This window comes from Canis lupus, chromosome 7 (genome assembly GCF_003254725.2).
Source record: "Canis lupus dingo isolate Sandy chromosome 7, ASM325472v2, whole genome shotgun sequence".
In the NCBI taxonomy this organism is placed as follows: domain Eukaryota; kingdom Metazoa; phylum Chordata; class Mammalia; order Carnivora; family Canidae; genus Canis; species Canis lupus.
The window spans coordinates 38,838,165-38,857,969 of record NC_064249.1 but is presented as its reverse complement, the minus strand read 5'-3'; the positions used below and the strand labels follow the sequence as shown (position 1 = coordinate 38,857,969).

At 40.8% G+C, this 19,805-nt stretch overlaps 1 protein-coding gene across 22 annotated transcripts in view; it reads right to left on the bottom strand.

The window, feature by feature from the left end:
- The window catches only part of ENAH (ENAH actin regulator), a 145,285-nt gene that overhangs the window by 72,340 nt on the left and 53,140 nt on the right, over positions 1–19,805 (bottom strand). The window contains exon 1 of one of the 22 annotated variants that reach the window (XM_035718530.2): positions 8,521–8,758. The exons of the other annotated variants lie outside the window; for them this stretch is intronic. Coding sequence (XP_035574423.1) covers positions 8,521–8,534 — 14 coding nt within the window. The 5' untranslated portion in view covers positions 8,535–8,758. Of the gene's footprint in view, positions 1–8,520; positions 8,759–19,805 lie in introns of those variants that run through there. 22 annotated transcript variants of the gene reach the window in all.

Genomic DNA, 19,805 nt, shown 5'->3' with positions numbered 1-19,805 from the left:
GTGTCTCTGCCTCTCTCTCTGTGTCTCTCATGAATAAATAGATAAAATCTTTAAAAAATAAAAAAAATAAATTTCTTCATTTAAAAATCAGAAAATAAAAACGAGATAATTTCTAAAGAATTTTCTAGATTTTAAATTCTAACCTTCCTAGACAAATATTAAAGAAAAGACTAATTTCTATGATAGAATCTTTAAATCTCAGCTTTGTTTAAATTGTTATCAAGTAAGACTGAGATACAGGAATAAATAAAATGTAGAAATGATCTTAATTTCATATTAAGTAGTAGGATCATCTTTTAAATATTCTATACTACCCGGGGCGGGGGGGGGGGATTGATCTGAATTTTATTACTTCATACCATAGCTTATTTTTGAAAGAATCAAATACCAAGAGCAAGCAACAGAAGAAAACAGATTCATTATACTGACCCAACAAATATAACTCAATCTACACATCAAAGACCAATCTGATGTTTAAAGCAGAAGTTAATGGAGATGCCTCTACGCAGCTCATCCAATCTCATTCTTAACAAAAGCACTGCTCATCTACCAATTTCTGCCTCAAAGATTTTCAACAGTTAATCATGTGGGATCTTGGCCAATATACTCAAAAACAAAAAGTCACTTTCAGACCCTCCCCTCTTATGCTCTGCCCCATCTCTCGACAGCCTGTGATTTGCTCTTGTCATGTGACTTGGCGACAGACTATCAGGACAGACCCACAGGAGTCCCAAGCACTGGACAACAAAGGTCACTTCAGAACAGCAAGGTAAATCATTATTTCTAATTTTCCATCAGAGAAACTATAAAAATAACTCATAACAATATCTGTGTAGCACAAACACTGAAATAGAATGATACTTGTCTAAATTTTTATGTTGCACTGCAATTTCTTGGTAAACTAGTTCTGGATATAACAAGTTAATGACAAAAGCTTGAATTATTTCTAAATGCCTGATTAAAGAGAGCATTTGTCAGCACAGAAGTTAAAATCTCTTCATCATTCACAACAGAAACAGTTGTGAAGTGACAGCATTTACAGGACCCCACACAAAGATTATGTGAAACAAGCTATGGCAAAGTGCCCCTCACATATATAATCCAAGAAAGAAATCTACTACTAGTCACCAATAACAAAACAGTATTTTCCATTTTCAAAAAAAAATAGTATTTTTGGACATGTTTCCTAAGATTCAAAATACCACGTCTCCTCCAGAAGTCCCAGTGGGATCATAGAAGCCACGGCAATAAACCCCCATTTGCTGTAAATTAAGTCATTTCAAGACTAAAGCAAAACGAAAATAAACCTTTTTAAAATATACAGAAATTTTTAATATGTATAGGAAATCTAAAACCAAGAGAGCTAGATACAGTGTCCCCACTTCTTCCTCCATTTTTCTCCCCCACTGCTCAAGTGGGCTACTGGAGACATTCCAAACAATGAAGCACAGTTAACTCAACATCGTTAACCCTTGATTAATCAAGATCTATGCAAATTACTTAGCAATCAATATCTGGTCACTTCCATTTTCCTGGGAAACTTATAACCACAGAAGCAAAGACAAATGGACCTATCCACGCAGCCAAGAGAGGACAAAAATGCAAAATTAGTTGACTAGTTTTCTAAGGAAGATGAAAAGAAATCTTCAAAATGAGATGCTAAAAATACAAATCCAGCTCTAAACATAGCCAAAAAGCACAAAGAGAAGCTAGAATTAAAGAGAAGAAAAGTAACATGTCTGTGTGGCAAGCTGTGAGGGACAGGTTTTTCCCAAGCAACTCTGTTGTCCTAGATGCCACAGAGCACCCAAAGTCACAGTAAGGCCCAGGCAAGACAGGACAGCACTGACCACTGGGATTCTCAGTGACAAATGCAAAACAATTCCTTCCAATTCCATTCCACAGTATGGGAGAACCTCTCTTTTCTAGACAGCTGTGTTGTAATAAAAATTACTTGGTCTTTGCCCCCGCTCCAGGCACCAGAGCTCCTAAAACCCCTGGACTTATCTGGGCAGTGAGGGTGTTGTTGGTGTGCTAATGAGTGGCTCTATGCTTCAAAATGGGAGCTAGCTGTCAGAAATACCAGGCCATGCTCTATTAGAAGGTTGAAATTTTCGGTTCCACCCTACCCCCCACCTCTGGGGAGTAAAGAAGGCCCAGAGATAAGGTTCACACAGCAAAGGGCAATAATGTCCTCCATCATGCCTACATAATGAACCCTCCATAAAACACCCCAATGAGCTCACACCTCAGGGCTGGCAGGGTGGGAAGCAGTAGAGGGCATGGAAGCTCTGAGCTTGCCCCATTCTTTGCACTACACATATTTTTCACCTGGCTGTTCCTAAATTACATCCTTTATTGAAAACAAACAAAAATACTAATAGTAAGCAAAGCAGTTTACTGAGTTCTAGGAGTTGCTCTAGCAAATTACTGAACCTGAAGGGAGGCGGTGGGAAGCATCAAATGTGAGTAGCCTGAGTTCCCCTGTTGTCAGCTGGTTCCTGAAGTGGGGCCAGTCCCAAAGGACTGAGCCCTTAATCTGTGGCATCTACGCTAACGCCAGATAGTGTCAGAAATGAAATGAACTGCACACCTAGTTGGTACTGGAAAACAGAACTGGTGGTTGATGTAAGAAAACCACATATATACCAACTCTGATTATAGGTGTGCATAAAATAGGCCAGTAGCACTCAGTTTTGGATTTCATAAATCCACAGACTTCAAACATAAGCTGCATGAATCAATATGGAATTGGTCGACAAGATTTTGGTCTACTTGCCAGGGAGGAAGGGTAGAGGGAGGAAACACCACAACAACTTACTAAAATGAGGATACTTGGGAACTTAAATATCTCAAAATAAAAATCGTGTCATGTAACAACGTAAACATAACTAGCTTTCTCTACAGAGGCTATTTTTCCATCTCTCCCTGGTCCAGTGAAATACTTCAAGTAAGACTGGCCTCAGGCACAAGAGAGCTTCCTGAACGCCGGGGTGCACAAGCAATAGAGCAAGCAGAGAAACAGCCCACAGGTTCTTCTGATAACAATTTCCAGCTTTCTCTAGGATTTTGGGCTAAAAAAGTCAAAGGGTGAGTTTCCAAATTGCTGAAATTATATACATATGCGCAGGGTTTCAGGGAAAAGTCAAATGGAAGGCAGGCAAGATTTAAGCATCACAGCTACTAAAGAGTCAAAAAGAAACAAAAGATTTTTAAGAAAATGAAGATCTAACAAGCACAGCAGAGACAAAAATGTTAGGATCCTCCTAACAGCCTTCTATCTGCATTATAATAAGCCTCAAAAATAAACAGCTAGTCAGAGTCTTCAATATTCGGAGTCTGTAAAGGAACTACACACAAGATTAAATTAGTAAATTACTAAACTATCGTTTTGTGAAGATCGAGCAGTAAATGAGTTTCATTTTATGATCAAATACTGTTGGTATACATAGTTGATTATAGCTCATCTTCCCGATATTAATTTTGATGACTGACTGATCACAACACAGAGCCTAACCTGCAGTAAACTACCCAGGTCTATACGACAACCTCTGCTATACTACCAACCACTTACAGAAGGAGAATTTGCATTTTGTCTGTTGTGATACAGAGTCATTCCATGAATAAAGATGTAATTCAGAAGATAAAATATTAAAATAACATTACACAAGAAAGCTGGGAATTTTAAAGATAGGATTTCTGTCTTATGCTCTGATGTCAATTTTTTTTTTTTTTTGCTCAAGCCTGCACTTTTATAACATTTTTGAAGAGTCTTAGAGTATAAATGTTAGATTTTAACTCAATTCCACAAATGTTGCTCACACCTACTGTGCACAACTCCTGGTGCACAGAGTCACAGGGAACTAGGTCATCTCAGTTATAAAAGATAATGTACCCCAACTGGAATAATAAAATGCATTTTTCCCAAATAGGAAGAAAACAATAAAAAAGCATGTCCTGTATTGGTGGTGTTAAGCACTACAGAATCACAAATAGAGTCTTTTTTGCTCAGTTCCCCACTTAAAGATCCAAGCACCCTGCAAACCCATGGATCACTCCAGAACCTTCCCTACCCTCATCTGCCCAGGCCCTCAACTAAATCACCACAGCCTGCCAATTCTACTTCCTCACACCTTCATAAACTCATTCATTCCCTTTACTTCACAGTGCTCAGAAGCTCTGGGCCCTCCCTAGTTTTTAACTAATTATTTCAGCAATCTAACTGGTATTTCTGACTCCAATCTTCCTCTATTCTCTCCTCCAATACTTCTGGAGGGATTTTTTTTTTTTTTAAACAGACTCTTTTTTAAAAGATTTTATTTATTTACTCATGAGAGACACAGAGAGAGAGAGAGAGAGAGGCAGAGACACAGGCAGAGGGAGAAGCAGGCTCCATGCAGGGAGCCTGACGTGGGACTTGATCCCAGGTCTCCAGGATCACGCCCTGGACTGAAGGCAACGCTAAATCGCTGAGCCACTCGGGCTGCCCTGGAGGGATATTTTTCTAAGTCAAATCTGATCATGTCAGTCTTCGGGTTAAGACATTCCAAAGATTCCTTTCAGGATAGATTCTGGCTTCCTAACACAGCAGACAACGTCCACTCTCTTTAATATCCTTTCTTTCCTTCAAATACTTTTGAAGCATGTAATGCATGCCAAGGCACCATTCCAGCATCCTAGTGCTTGGGGCACATCAGTGTTCAAACCAGTCCAAACCCCCAACACCACAGTAACAACTTAGCCATACTTGTCGAGAATGTCCACACCCCTGCACTTGCCTTTCCCTCCACCCATCTGCACATTTTCTCTTCCCAAATACCTTCTGCCTCATAATTAGCTGTCCCTCAAATTTTAGACACAAGTGTCACATCATCTTCAAAGTTTTTCCTGCCCCCACCCCCAACAGAACTCATTCTCTGTATTGTCACAACAAGCTATGCCTATCACCTCTCCACTAGCATCGTGGAGATTTGTCAAAGTGGTGAGAGACAGTAACTGCAAAAAGTAAAAAAAATTCTGCAGTAAGAGGAGAACCCAAAAATATGCTGGGGAAAGCCCCCTTTTCTGACTTGCAATGCCCAAAGGGACAACCTATCATTAGCACCCAAAAGCTACTCCATGCTGTGCCCCAGCAGCTGGCCAGTGTGCTCATCAAGAGTCAGCTTTGCTTGTGACAGAGTGTATTCACTCTAACTGTACTTGTCTTACAGTTCTGCAATTTTTAAAACGGATATTGTGTGAATATACAGAAATTCTATGAAATTAGGTTCAATGTTTTGGAAAGTTTCTCTCAAGGTCTAAGTCACTAAAGAGTTATGAGCCATGTACATAGGGGGAGAGGCTCGCCCAGGGAAAAAAAAATCCCACACAACCTTGCTAAGATTCAGAAGGAAAGGGGCAGCTGGTGGCTCAAGTAGTCAAGTGTCTGCTTTCGGCTCAGGTCATGATCCCGAGGTCCTGGGATTGAGTCCCACATTGGGTTCCCTGCAGGGAGCCTACTCCTCCCTCTGCCCGTGTCTGCCTCTCTCTCTGTGTGTCTCTCATGAATAAATAAAATCTTAAAAATAAAATAAAATAAAAACTCAGAGGGAAAGCTGCCTGCTAGTAACAGGTGCCGCTGTGACACGAGGAACACAGGAAAGACATGACTGCTGACACAGAAACACAAGGAAGGGCAGCAGACAATCTGTTTTCTGCTGTTTTCTGCAAGGCAGGAAAATCATCTGGGAGGCAGCAACTCCAGATACAGAGAAAGGCAAAATTTCCCATAAGGACCACACAGGAGTAGACCACTCTTCTAAGGAATACTAAGGCTAAAAAGTGAAAACATCAATGTTTCACTACTAACCTCTTTATCCTGCAACGTCTATATTCATGTGTGAAATACAAATGCAATATAGTATAATAACTGATCCAGTCACCAAAGAAAATGATCAGTCTATCTAAAGCAAAACAGTGTGTTTTAGAAAATGTTTTAGCAAATCTGGTGGGTTATCCTGCAGGATGAAAAACATCTCTTAAATGAGGAGAAATCATTGGGTTGGATAAAATGTAGAAAAAGCACCTTGAGGAAACACTTACTGCATGCAGTCATGAGTGCTCGGGAATAAAGAGGGCATCTCTATAAAAATCTGTATGTGCCATGTGGCTTTAATTATGACCACCTTGCACTTGAGTAAGTATAGGATCTGCACAATCCTATAAATGTGAAGAAGAACCCGGCTCTGTCCACAACGTATCTGGAGAGAGATGAGTGATACAGAAAATGAAAAGGCACAGCTCTGGAATGCTCAGAACCACAAGAGAGGAGGAAGCAAGGACAGGAGTTAGAGGATTCTATGGAAAGAGAAGAAAATCAAGTCCTACAGGGCAGGAAGTAACAAGCAGCAGGACGGGAAAGACCCCAGATGGGAACTGACTCAGGATGAACACACGAAAGGAGACCCAGCCTCACTGCGAAGGACTGCAGGCAAATTCAAGCCCTCCTACCTTTCCTGGGGTACACAAGAAGCCTACTACCAACAGTAAAGCAAATGTTAATTTATTTTCTAAAAACTGTTCTTTAGATTTTTCTAAAAATTAAAACCAACTGCTTCAGGAGACTGCTCTACAACTATCCATAGATAAATATTTTTTAAATATTTAAAAATGTTTTAACATATTACCTGCAAGCACAAAAATCCTAATAAAATCAAGGAAGGAAAATATACTAATGGGTTACTATCTGTAGTATCTACTATACAGACTGACACATCCCCTCTTAAAGTCAAGGTCATAAAGAATCCAAATCACTTTACATCATCAAAGATTTAAAACCCAAAGACAATTCAGTGACATAGGTCATTAATGACTGAGCCAGTGTTGAGAAAATGACACTATTAAAGATGTGAATTATGAATACAACACATAGTATCACACACTATTCCATGGGCTTTTTCCTTTAGTGATTCATTGATCTATTTATCAACCTTATTTGGTAGGTATTTGCCAATATCCCCACTATACAGAGAGGAAGTTGAGACAGTGGGAGAAGGGATTCAGAGCAGCCAGTCAGCTTCAGAGTAAGGACTCATGACAACTCTACCTGAGTAACTATCAATTATATTAGTTCCACAAAACTACCTCCTCAAAGTTTTCCACTATTTCCACATTATTCTCATGCTATACTTAATTTGAAGGGAAGGGAACCTGTATATGATGGACTCTTGAACAAAAAAGGTTTCAATTGTGTGTGGATTTCTGATAGACACAGTGCCGTTGGCAGTCCTGTGTTTTCCTTATGCTTTCCTCAACATTTCCTTCTTTCCAGCTTACTTTATTATAAGAATACAGCGTATAATACATAGAACATACAAAATACATGCTAATCAACAGTTCATGTTGTCGGTAAGGCTTCCAGACAACAGGCTTTTAGTAATTAAGTTTTTTTGGAGTCAAAAGTTATATACGGATTTTTGACTGCATGAGGGTTCAGCACCCCTAACCCCCATGATGTTCAAGGTCAACTGTACATTCAATGGAATATTAGTCTTAAAAAGGAAGTAAATCCCGACACCTGCTATAACATGGATGAATCCTGAGGACATTATACTGAGTAAAATAAACAAGACAGAACAAATACTGCGTGATTCCATTTACGTGAGGCACCCAGAGCAGTCAAATTCAGACACAAAGAACAGCGGTTGCCAGGGGCTGAGGGTGGGACGGGTGAGGAGTGATTTAATGGGTTGAGTTTCAGTTTGGGATGATGACAAAGTTCTGGAGATGGATGGCAGTGATGTTTACACAATCATGTGAATGTACTTAAGGCCACTGTACACCAAAAAATGACTGTACACCAAGAAATGACTAAAATGGTAAATTTAGTTATGCATATTTTGCCATAATGAAAAATATATGTAATAGCTTTAAATATTAAGAAAATACTTTTGTCCATCAAAGAATAAAACTATATTTATTAATCTTACTTGCTTTTGGTTAAAGGTTACATCTTAACACAAGTTTTAAGAAATTGGGCAGCCCAGGTGGCTCAGCGGTTTAGCACTGCCTTCAGCCCAGGGTGGTGTGATCCTGGAGACCCGGGATCGAGTCCCATGTCGGGCTCCCTGCATGGAGCCTGTTTCTCCCTCTGCCTGTGTCTCTGCCTCTCTCTTTCTCTGTGTCTCTCATGAATAAGTAAATAAAATCTTTAAAAAACAAAGTTTTAAGAAATTAGTATTAATAAAGAAAACAAAGATGACATTTTCTAGAATGAGTCTAACTCGTTATAATAAAAATCTAAAGTTTTGTTATACTCCTGTATTTGAAATACTTTGCTACTCTAATTTCTTTCTTTCTAGAAGACTTCTCTTTGGGTTGTTACTGACAACCCACTACTTCCTTGTCATAAACTCCGGCTTTAAAATCTCTCACTCATATACATTTCCAGCCCCTGCTGGAAGTATACACTGTGAAAAACAATCCCCATCTCCTTCCCTCCTTCCAGCAACAACCAGACAGGTGCCTCCCAGTGCCCCCTACCTCCTGGTATTCATGCCCTCGTGTGATCTTCTCTCATTGTCTGTGGGCAGGACCCGGCAACCTGCTTCTCCAGCAAAAGTAACGAAATCTCTCTTCCAAGGTTAATTTACAGAAACAGTGGCCTCCGTTTATGGAGAAGGCCCAGCCCACGTGACATGGCCACCCGCCAGGAAAGGACAGCCACCCTCAGTCCCAACAGCTCACAAGCAACTGAATCCAACCCATAACTCTGTATATGAACCTATAAGGAGGTCTTCCCAGGGGTAACTGTGGTCAGGACCATAACTCTGGCCAGCATTTTGTTAGCACTTTGTTGAGCAACTTGTACTCAGATTCCTGATCCACAGAAACTGTGTGGCAGTAAAATGTGTACTGTTTTAAGGCATGAATGTTTTGCTATAATTTTTACTATATAGCCATTAATAACTACTACACCGACATGGGACTCGACCCCAGGTCTCCAGGATCACGCCCTAGGCTGAAGGCGGTAATAAACCGCTGAGCCACCGGGGTTGCCCACAATACAGTACTTTAAGTAAATTTCTTAAAAACCAAGATAATGTCAGACTTATATTGCCCCGAAGGAACCTAGCACATGACAGACATGCAGGGTGTATGTTCTTTATCTAGCCACTCATCTTCTTAAATTGAATTTGCAGTGCCAAAGACCAATTCCCAATGTACCAGTGAACCTAAAACCTCATTAATATCATGACAGCTCACACAAAATACAGACATTTAGAAACAGTCACAGAAGGGAAAAATAATACAGACACACTTCACTTGGCAACATATACCTTCACTATCCTAGCAAATCCTTCCATTAACAAGTAATTCTTCTCAGATGGGGGGTGGGGTGCTGGGTGGCTCAGTAGAGTCGATAAAGCGTCTACTTCAGTTCAGGTCATGATCCCAGGATCCTAGATCAAGCCCCACATGGGTCTCCTTGCTCAGCAGCAAGTCTACCTCTCCCTGTCCCTATGTCTGCAGTTCCCCCTTCTTACGCTCTGTCAAATAAACAAACAAAATCTTAAAAAAAATTTTTTCTCAGAACTGATTCAAGATTATTTCACCTGTTTCCTGAGGCTTTTTTGCCTAAAATTATTTTCATCAGGTTATACGGCAAAGCATCCAAAGTACTTCTAAGCACTGCTTGAGTTAAAAATACTAAAGGGATGCCTGGCTGGCTCAGTCAGAGGAACATGTTTCTTGTTCTCAGGGGTGTGAGTTCAAGCCCCACGTTGTGCATAGAAATAATTTAAAAACAAAATCTTTAAAAAAAATTTTTTTTAAATACCAAATTATGGCTGATTTTAGCTATAAAGATACCAGACAAGGTCAGGCTAGGCCAGACTTGGAAGTAAAAACAGGTATGGAACAGGAGTAGATGGGGTTTCACTTATTTATATTCTCACTTTGGAAGGTTATTAATTTCCTGAGGTCATAATTCCATGAACATGTGTGAACAATAAGGCAAAAGACAAGTGCCATATGAGATCAAGAGAACTGAGGCAGAATACAGTAGGATCTCAACTCCCCCCGCCCCCCCCCCCAAAAAAAAATTCCCTGCCAGGAGGGCTCTGCTTCTGGCCAAGTAATGGCCACAGGAGCTCCTTCCCAGAGGACCCTCCCATAGATAAAACTACAAACTCCGGGTAAGATGTACAGAACAACGATCTGAAAGTGAAGAATGACTGATAGGAAAGGAGTAAGCTCTGGTAAGAAAAGGAACAAAATGGGAAGAGAGCCCTGATTTTTTACAGCTTTCAACCTGAGGACAGGTCCAAGAATCTGTGCTACATGGCAGATCTGCCCCAAAAGAAAACCCCAGTCTTTGTAGCTTAAAGAAGCAAAAGACAGAGTTGAGGTCAATCCAAGGGACTGGAAAACTGGAGGGTAACTGTAGGGGAACAAAGCAGGTGGAGGGTCACAGGAGACATTCGGTGTATACACTCTGCCTACATCTCCTGCTGAGCCCTAAAAAGACACATGTGCAGGCACTTTCTGAGCAGCCCAGCTAAGATTGATGGAATGGAACTGGATTCCACCTGCTGCCTGAGAGATTCAGCATGCAGCTGAAGTTCAACTAGACTAATGTCCTGCTGGAACACCACTACCAGCACTCTCCAGAGCACCACAACAGAGGGCAGAGGCTCCACAACGTGTCACAGACTAGGCCCATTAGTCCATAAAGACCTGCAGTCTGCCTCAGAAGGGACAGGTATGAGAGTCCAAGCACATGATGAAGGTGAGAAGTACTGGAGTGAAAGCAGCTGCTACTATCACTGTGCTCAATGGCATCGAGTAAAAGGTGCTGATAATGGAAAGACAGGGATTAACAGACAAATGTTTTAAATGTCAAGTGAAATTTCTACTACTGAAAAATATTTTTTCTTTATTGTTAATATTAAAATTCTCTGGATGGACTTAACAGAATGGACATAGCAAGGGAAAGAACTGGTAAACTTTACAATGTATCAGTAGAGATTACCCAATATAAAGATAAGAGGAAAAAAGACTGGGGGGGGGGGGTGGCGGGGAGAACAAGCAGTGGTTCAGGGACCTGTGCGGATTATGAGCAGGTCTAACATACGTGCAAGAGTCCAGGACCAAAAAAAAAAAAAAAAGGTAAGGCATGGGCAGCCCGGGTGGCTCAGTGGTTTAACCGCACCGCCTTCAGCCCAGGGTGTGATCCTGGAGACCCGGGATTGAGTCCCATGTCAGGCTCCCTAAGTGGAGCCTGCTTCTGCCTCTGCCTGTGTCTTTGCCTCTTTCTCTCTCTGCATCTCTCGTGAATAAATGAATAAAATTCTTTAAAAAAAAAAAAAGTAAAGCACAAAAAACATAGAAGTAATCACCTACAGACATACTGTAATCCAAGATAAAGAGAAATGCTTGGGACAGAAAAAAACGACACATCACATACAGGAGAACAATTCAGATGACCATGGACTTCTCTTCAGAAATAATCGCAACCAGAGGACAGAAAAACACAAATGTCAATCCATACCTCACACCATGCAAAAAAATTAGTTCAAGACATATCATCGACTTAAACATTCAAGTTAAACTCAGAAAGGTTTTAGAAGGAAATAGGAGAGTGTCCCCATGTACTGGGGACAGGCAAAATTTCAGCAAAAATCATAGAAGAAAAAAGTCAGCGAATTAAAATTTACTCTCATCAAAGAACCCTTTAAGAAAATGCAAATGTAAGAATATTAATTACATCTCAATTAAGCTGCTACAGAAAGGAAGAAAGAAGGGAGGGGAGAGGGAATATATAGGCAAGGGGCAGAGGAGAGGAAAAAATACAAAACAGAAATCTGGCACGTATCCAGGATGTTTTTAAAACTACAACTAAATACAGAATTTCCTCAACTTATGAGTGAATGGTGTTACGTCCTGAGAAACCTATTTTAAGTTGAAAAACATCCTAAGTCGAAATGCATTTAAATACACTTAACCTACTGAATGTCCCTAGCTTAGCCTCAGCTACCTTAAACATGCTCAGAACACTTCCATCGGCCTAGAGTTGGGCTAAATCCTCTAACACAGTCTGTTTTCCAGTAAAGTGTTGAATATCTCAGGTAACTAACTCAACACTGTACTGGAAGTCAGACGTAGGATGGTTGTGTGGATACAGCAAGGTTGTGTCAGCTGCTGTCCCTGTGACGGAGTGGCTGACAGGAGCTGCAGGCACTGAGTATCACTGTCCCACATCACCACAGAGTGCTGTACTACATACGGCTAGCTTGGGGAAAGATCAAAATTCAAAACTCCAAGTATGGTTTCTACTGGATAAGGATCACTTTCACAGCACTGTAAAGCCAAAAACTCCTAAGTTGAACGAACCATTGCAATTAAAAGGCAACCAATAAAATCCTGGGCAAATGATCTGAAAAGACATCACAAGACATGATGCATAAATGATCAGTAAATCCTCAGAAGAGTGTGAAATATCATTAATCTTCAGGGAAATACAAACGAGAATCACGAGATGCCACCACCCACCTGCCCAGACAGCGAAGATAGGGTGCAGCCATGGCCCTCATGCACACAGTTGGCAGCAGCAAGAATGCTTCAGAAGCTGTGAAAGACCAGCTGACACTTCTTCACAGAACTAAATACATGTCTACCCTCTGACCCTTCAATCCCAGTGCTTGGTAAAGCCAAGAACTGGCAACTGCCCAGACAGCCATCAACAGAACACAGCATACACACCATGCCATAACCATGAAGGAAGACTTACATGCGCATGTGCATTTTGTGATTCCCAACAAATGGAAGTTCCAGAACCAGAAACACTAATCAATTAACAGAAAGAAATCAGAACAGCAGTTATCCATGGGGGAGAGGGATGAAAGCCAGGATGGCATGGGAAGGGGCTTCAGGGAACTCTGCCCTCACCCTCACAACGTTCCATGTCTTGGAAAGGTTGCCTTATTTGGGTTACATGGGTATGTGCATCTGTCAAAACCCACTCAATGGTTTGTGTATTCCACTGTATGTACTCTGCCACAAGAGGAATAAAAACTATTACTGGGCCCTGGTTAATGATATACATACTGAGTACTTTAAAAACTGTGTGCTAATGACTGTACCTTACTTCTTGGACATACATCTAAACAAATAATTTATACACACATATGTAAATGGATAAATGGACAGATACATGATAAAGCAAGTAGAGAAAAATATTTAATGATCAGACAGGTGGTTGCCAGGGGTGTGGGGTCGGGAGGAGTGGGGGATAGGGGGTCAAAGGTGCAAACTTCCAGTTATAAAATCAGTCCTGTGGGGTAGAATGTACAGCATGGCAAATCTAGTTAGTAATAATGAATTATACATCTGAAAGTTGGTAAGATCACAAGAAAAAAGATATCTGTAACTCTGTATTTACAGATATTGTATGTATGTAAGTCTAATGTTAACTAGACTTATCAGTGATCATTTCACAATATAAACATCAAATCACTATATGCTATACACATGAAACCAATGTCAATTATATCTCAATTAAAATACATATATCCAACACACATAATTTTTCTTCATATTTGTGCCAAAATCCAATAAATGTATAAATTTCACACTGCTGGAAATCAAAATCCTGAAGAATATCAAAAAAATGTTAATGGTAAAAATCCAGATTGTGGATACACATTATTTTCACTGAATAATGCTTGTGTATGTTTCAACTGTTGTGTATATTTAAAACTGCTCATAATAAACGGGGAAGGGGGATTTACCAAGTGCTCATGCCTGTGCAGCGTTCTCTGTAAAGGAGCTAACTCTGCACACACTTCACCTCTGTAATGGAAATCATGTGATACAGTACATTTTTAAATCTTTGTTAATAAAAAGGAAAGACAAAAGACTGGCATGTTTTATTTCTCCATATCCATTCAAATAAGAATTCCAAAAGTTTTAAATTGGATCCGTTAGGAACAATGTGTAGACAAAAAAAATCAAAGTCTGGCAGCAGTCTCCCTCTATTAACACATACATATACACACATACACCAAGGCTTAAGGAGTCCCACAGCACAGTTCTAACAGCTCCAAGTGCCATAAAGGTATTTACAGCCCATACTTCCCTCTTCAGCTCCAAACCCACAGGGACAACCACCTAGTATGTATTTCGACCTAAATGTCACAAATACCCACTCTTTTCTTCCCTCACCCTGTGTGCCCCTCCCTCTATTTCCCATCCCAAGTGAAAGGTACTAAAGATCCTGCTGTCTGGCCCCAGCCAGAGACTCCAGCACCCAAAGGTCTCCACCAGCCCCTCTTCCTCCCATCCCACAGTTCCTCATTAGAGTGTTCTTTCTGTCCTATATTACTCGCATCTCTCCAGTCATCTGCTAGGAGCTCCAGCATCAGCACTTCCTGAACCAGGATAAACATCCAAATATTACCCAGAAAATGTAATATCCCACTATTTCTGCAGAGGAGACTCTAGTTAAGAATATTTTAATTAGTACTTTTACAAAACAGATTTACTTTTCTGCTGGCTTAACTCATTTCAGGCAAACTTCTGAAGACGATTTATTCACATTGCCTTATCTCTTTCATAGTTAAAGCCAGATAACCCTGAGATCCTTGATTTTCTTCTGGAACTACCACTAGGTCTACATATGTCACAAAATCATCGATATATAAAGTTGGCCACCTTCCCTCACAGAGCTCATATTGCAGCAAAGCTTCCACTTTCATTCTGAAATCCTCACAGCAGTACCTGAGTCTGCAGAGCAGATGTCTTTAGATGCACCACCAGAGCATGGGAGAGGACCTCCCTCCCAGTTCTGCAGGACAGAGCACTTCACACAAGTTACTTAGCCTCCCCCAGCCTTAGTTCCCTTGCTTCTAAAGTGAAGGAAAGGCAGTACCTGTGTCAGAGAAGTGTCCTGAGAGCACAACCACATCTGTCAAGCACTCCCAAGGGTCGCACACAGGGAGCACCCCACAATGTTCACTGCTCCTAGCAGAGCAGCAACAGCATGGTGGTAAATGAGGATCGCAAGTAAATGCAGTCCCAGAATCCCTGCGGAGCACACTGCTGAACAACTATAGGGTACCTATAACTTGTCATCTGTGGACAAACCATCTGAAGACCTGTGGGACCATCTGAAGACCCCTTCCATGGAGGAGTCATCCTCTGACAGATCCAAAATTGGGGCTCCCTACTCTGCTAGTCCAGAATGTGCGTGGAGTGAGCTTGAGTGCCTTCCTATCATTTGCATTCAGTGGGGCTCCCACTTCATGTGTGGCTACTAAGGCTACAGTGGATATTTATGAATCTGGGAAACCACAATAGTCTTGAAATGTCACCAGTGTGACAACTGGCTGCCACTTAGTGCATCTCTATGGGGCTGGAATACAATCCTCACTTCCTGTTTCAATTTAAATTAACTGCTACTGCTTGTGACTTAACAAGGATTATGCACTCTATGAAGTTGGTTTTTGTTAGTTTTTCAGTATTTGAATTAAAAGGCAACTTAAAAGAAGATATAAAAAAAAAAAACACTACTTCCTACATTGTGAAATCCTGTCCTGAATTCTGGCCTTGTCCACTACAGCTGGGAAAGCACATTCTCACTTCTTTTCCATAAGAAGGCTCCTCCACACATACCAGGAATCCAGCCCCTAAACACGACAGGCCAGATCACTGTGCATGATTAGCTAAATCAAAAAAGGTCAGCATGCTTCAGTTCTGGGAACTAAACTATATGACTGCCACACAAGAGAAATACCAGAAGAGATTACTGGACTGTCTGGGATGGCACACAATGGACTCCCAACACACATACTGTGAATGAGTCAGGGAGCCCCAAAAAGCCTACAGCAAACACAGATCTTGCAAGTTTCATGTTTTCTATTAAAATTTAATTAGTATCTTGCAATTCACTACAACATACAGCCAGTTTTAATACGATGTTCTCCCCACAGATCTTCTAGTAAAACTGACGTTCAGGTAGGTATGCCACATTCACCTTGTGGTCTGCTCTGTGCACTAGCACACTGCAGCCTGTCTCTGAAGGGGAACAAGTACCCCAGTACAAGAAGGCAGGAGTACTAGAGAGTGCTGTAGTGCCACAGGAGGAAGCCTGAATTTCAAGGCCACAACACCAAAGCCTCACACAGGGAGGGAGAGGGGGAATAAAACATATAGATGAAAAGTCAACGGTCATATGACTGTCACTGACAACAGAATAAACAGGATAAAAGCAAAGAGTGATTTAGGAGTCACCAGCATATGATGTTTTGTTCACACACTTTGGCAGTGTGTTCAGAAAGTAATTATAACACAGCATGATCGAAGAGAATTACTGGCCGTAATCTGAAAGACAGCGGCCCGCTTTTATCATGCACCTTCAGCCACATACAAACTGCATGACATTCAAGAGATTTTGGAATATTATGTCCTATGCTCTATTTACAAAACATTCAAACAAGGTAGAATGGTAATTATTACATGTTTAAGGAAAAAAGGTGCTTGACAAGAAGGCTTCAGTGCTGTGCTTTTCTGATAACTTTGGGTAAAGCGTTATCAACAATCACGGTTGCTTTAAAGGCTGGAATCTGCTGAAGGGGTGACCTAACTATGCTCCTAGAAATGTACCTATGATCTTCAAGTGGGACCAGCTGTAACTATTCTCTTCAATCTACCTTAAGCTGAAATGAACATACATGCAATACAAGTTTAGGTGAGGCGACTAATGCAAAGGCATTTGTTTGTTATCTTGAGAACCAAACACATTGCTGCTCTGACATACTGCAAGATTCAATGTTTAACGGCAATTTGTTCTTAAATGGCTGTGAAGTGACAAGCCACACAATTTTTATGTTTTCAATTTCATTGATGACATTTTTTCAAGCAGAGCACATCTATTTCTCAAATTTCTTCAGTGAAATTATATCATTAGAAACTACTAACTCATATCATTCCTACTGAGGCAATGGTCTCCTCTCCATTCCATTAATCGTGCTATTTACTGCCTACAGGCCTGAAAGCCTTCTTTGTCTCACTACCTTGTTAAGCACCGCTGCCCCATACTACCACCTCCTGTTCACACCCAAGTGGTCTTCTCAGACTGGCCTCTTCCCATACCAGTGCTCACATAGGTCTGCAAGAACCACCCAACTGAGGTATCATCCTACCCCAGGTGACTCCTTATTGCTGCAATCTGTTAACTAGATCCGGCATCCTAGCATAGAAAACTGCATCACCTCTATCCAGTGTTAGTACTTGAAGCATATTCAAGTATTTGCTGAACGCCAAATGAGCAAATGAATGTACAACATCCACATGAAACACAGATCACTATTTTAAATCTTTGCAAACTTATTAAAATTAGAGATCACCTTCCACAGAAATGATGTGCAACTTTGTATTTGGAGTCAATGGGGAAAATAAAATGTCTTACTTTACACCTTTCCTAAAGTACAATTAATTACCAGATTAGACACTACACACTGAATAAGCATACAGAACTGATACAATTTAGGAAAAACAGGCATATAAAAAACTCACATAAAATGTCAGATTTCACTGAAGCTTGGGAGCAACTCACTCTTAAAACTAGGTTAATCACAGCACAAAGATCCAAACAAGGGGCACCTGGGTGCCTCAGTCAGTGAAACACCTGCCTTTGGCTCAGGTCATGATCCCAAGGTCCTGGGATGGAGCCCTGCATCAGGCTCCCTGCTCAGGAGGGAGTCTACTTTTCCCCCTGCTTATGCTCGCGCTCTCTCTCTCTCTCTCTCCTCTCTCTCTGCCAAAGGAATAAATAAAATCTTCTTTTAAAAAAAGGTTCAAACTAAGTATTTCTACTTATTAATTTTAACCAGATGGAAGTGTGAAACTGAAACAGATTTAATGAAATCCATCTTGACATGAGTAGGTGGTCACTCTTACTCTAGCACCCAGCAAAATCGGGGGCAAGTACTCCCGGCTTCCCAACAGTCTCCGCATCATGAAATGTACCTTATCATGACCACTGGATACCTAAAATACCACACGTGCCACGCAGACCATTCTAACTATGATTCTCCCATCCATAGTCTCATGTGTTAGCTTAATCTTTTAAATGTGTAACAGCTGACTATCAGCTGGCATGGGACCTAAATCCTGATCCTATTTCTCAAAGTAATTCACACAACATCTCCAAGCAACAGCTGTGTAATTTTTATAGTATCTCTAAAAATATAGAGTTCAAACATTAAATGAATTTCATCTAACATTTAGGAATTTGACTGAACAAAATATAGTCAACTCAATTCATGTTAAAGAAGTAATTCAGCAGAAGGCAACATTCAAAATGAGTAATCCAATTCATAAAAAATAAAAACGTTTTGGGGCTGCATTTTAATTCTAGAAGTTCCCTCTTTTTTCCTCAAGATATAATACCTGCAACTAACCACACTTATAGTATTCTTTTTATTATTATTTCCCTACCACTAAAAAGGATATTCTTTTGGCTAAAAATTTAGAAACCATAGTTTTCTCAGGTTCCTGACATTAATTCTCAGTCCTACCCAACTGTAACCAAGAAAGACTTTTCTGAAGTGGCCTCACATTGCCATCCCCCCTTTTCATACTGTTACTCTGCAAGTCCTGTTGCTAGTGAGACAGATAGCTACATCTCACAGGAAGTACTCCTCATTGAAAAACCCAATTTTAAGATACTTTTTGCCCTTGGTGACAATCATAACAAAGACTTATACCATCTGACCAGTCCATCTAACAGTCAGACGTGCTACTTGATCAGCAGAGAATCCTGAGGGCTTGCATTGAGCTCAACCCTCCTGGGTCTTCAGTGTCCTCACACTTAAAAAAGAAAAGTTCCTGAGATTACACAAGTCATATCACAAAATAAGAGGACCACATACAGCCCCAGTGATGATGTACAACTTCAGGCTGAGAAGGGGGAGGGGAAGAACCCTGACTTCAAATAAGGCTTTTTCAAAAAGTTTCACTATTTAAATTTATCAAATAGCAGTTAAATTATGCTACAGGAGCAACAATGACTACAAATATTCTTCTCCAATTGTTAAGCCTGAAATGAGTGATTTAGCCCATTATGTTATAACAGTTTCTAGGAACTTTTACTTAGTGTAGGATTATAGTTCAAAACTTCTAGATGGCTATTTCTTTTCAAAAGCCACTAAATAAGAACATAATCAGGTGAGGGGCGCATCAGTGGCTCAGTCAGTTGGGCGCACCTGACTCTTGTTTCGGCTCAAATCATGATCTCAGGGTTGAGAGATTGAGTCCCCCCCCCCCCGCCCCCAACTGGCCTCCATGCTTGGTGGGGAGTCTGCCTGAGATTCTCTCTCCCTCTCCACACCTGCTCTTTCCCTTTCTCTCTAAAAATCAATCAATCAATCAATCTTAAAAACAATCAGGTGATACACACACAGCTGGGTAGCAAAGGGTTAAAGATCACAGCTTATCTTGCTGTTGGACTGGCTGTTCACAGCTGCCACCTTAAGACTTCCATCTCTCTCTACAATGTTCAAATGAAAATGAAAATGAAACATCTGATCAGTGAGATAAAAATGGTAAGTAAGTTGAACAAGTGGCCACAGCTGTTGGTGGCATTGTTTCTGTCATTCCAGTGACCGCCTGGAGCAGACTTAGGGGACCCCCCTCCCCACCCCACATCTCTCTCCTCCTTTCTCCCACACTCTTGGAAGAGACAAGAGAAGTTCTCCAATCATGCATGCCCTGGACAGCACTCCTACCCAAAGTAACCACGTGTTTCTGTTCTAGAAAGAAACAAC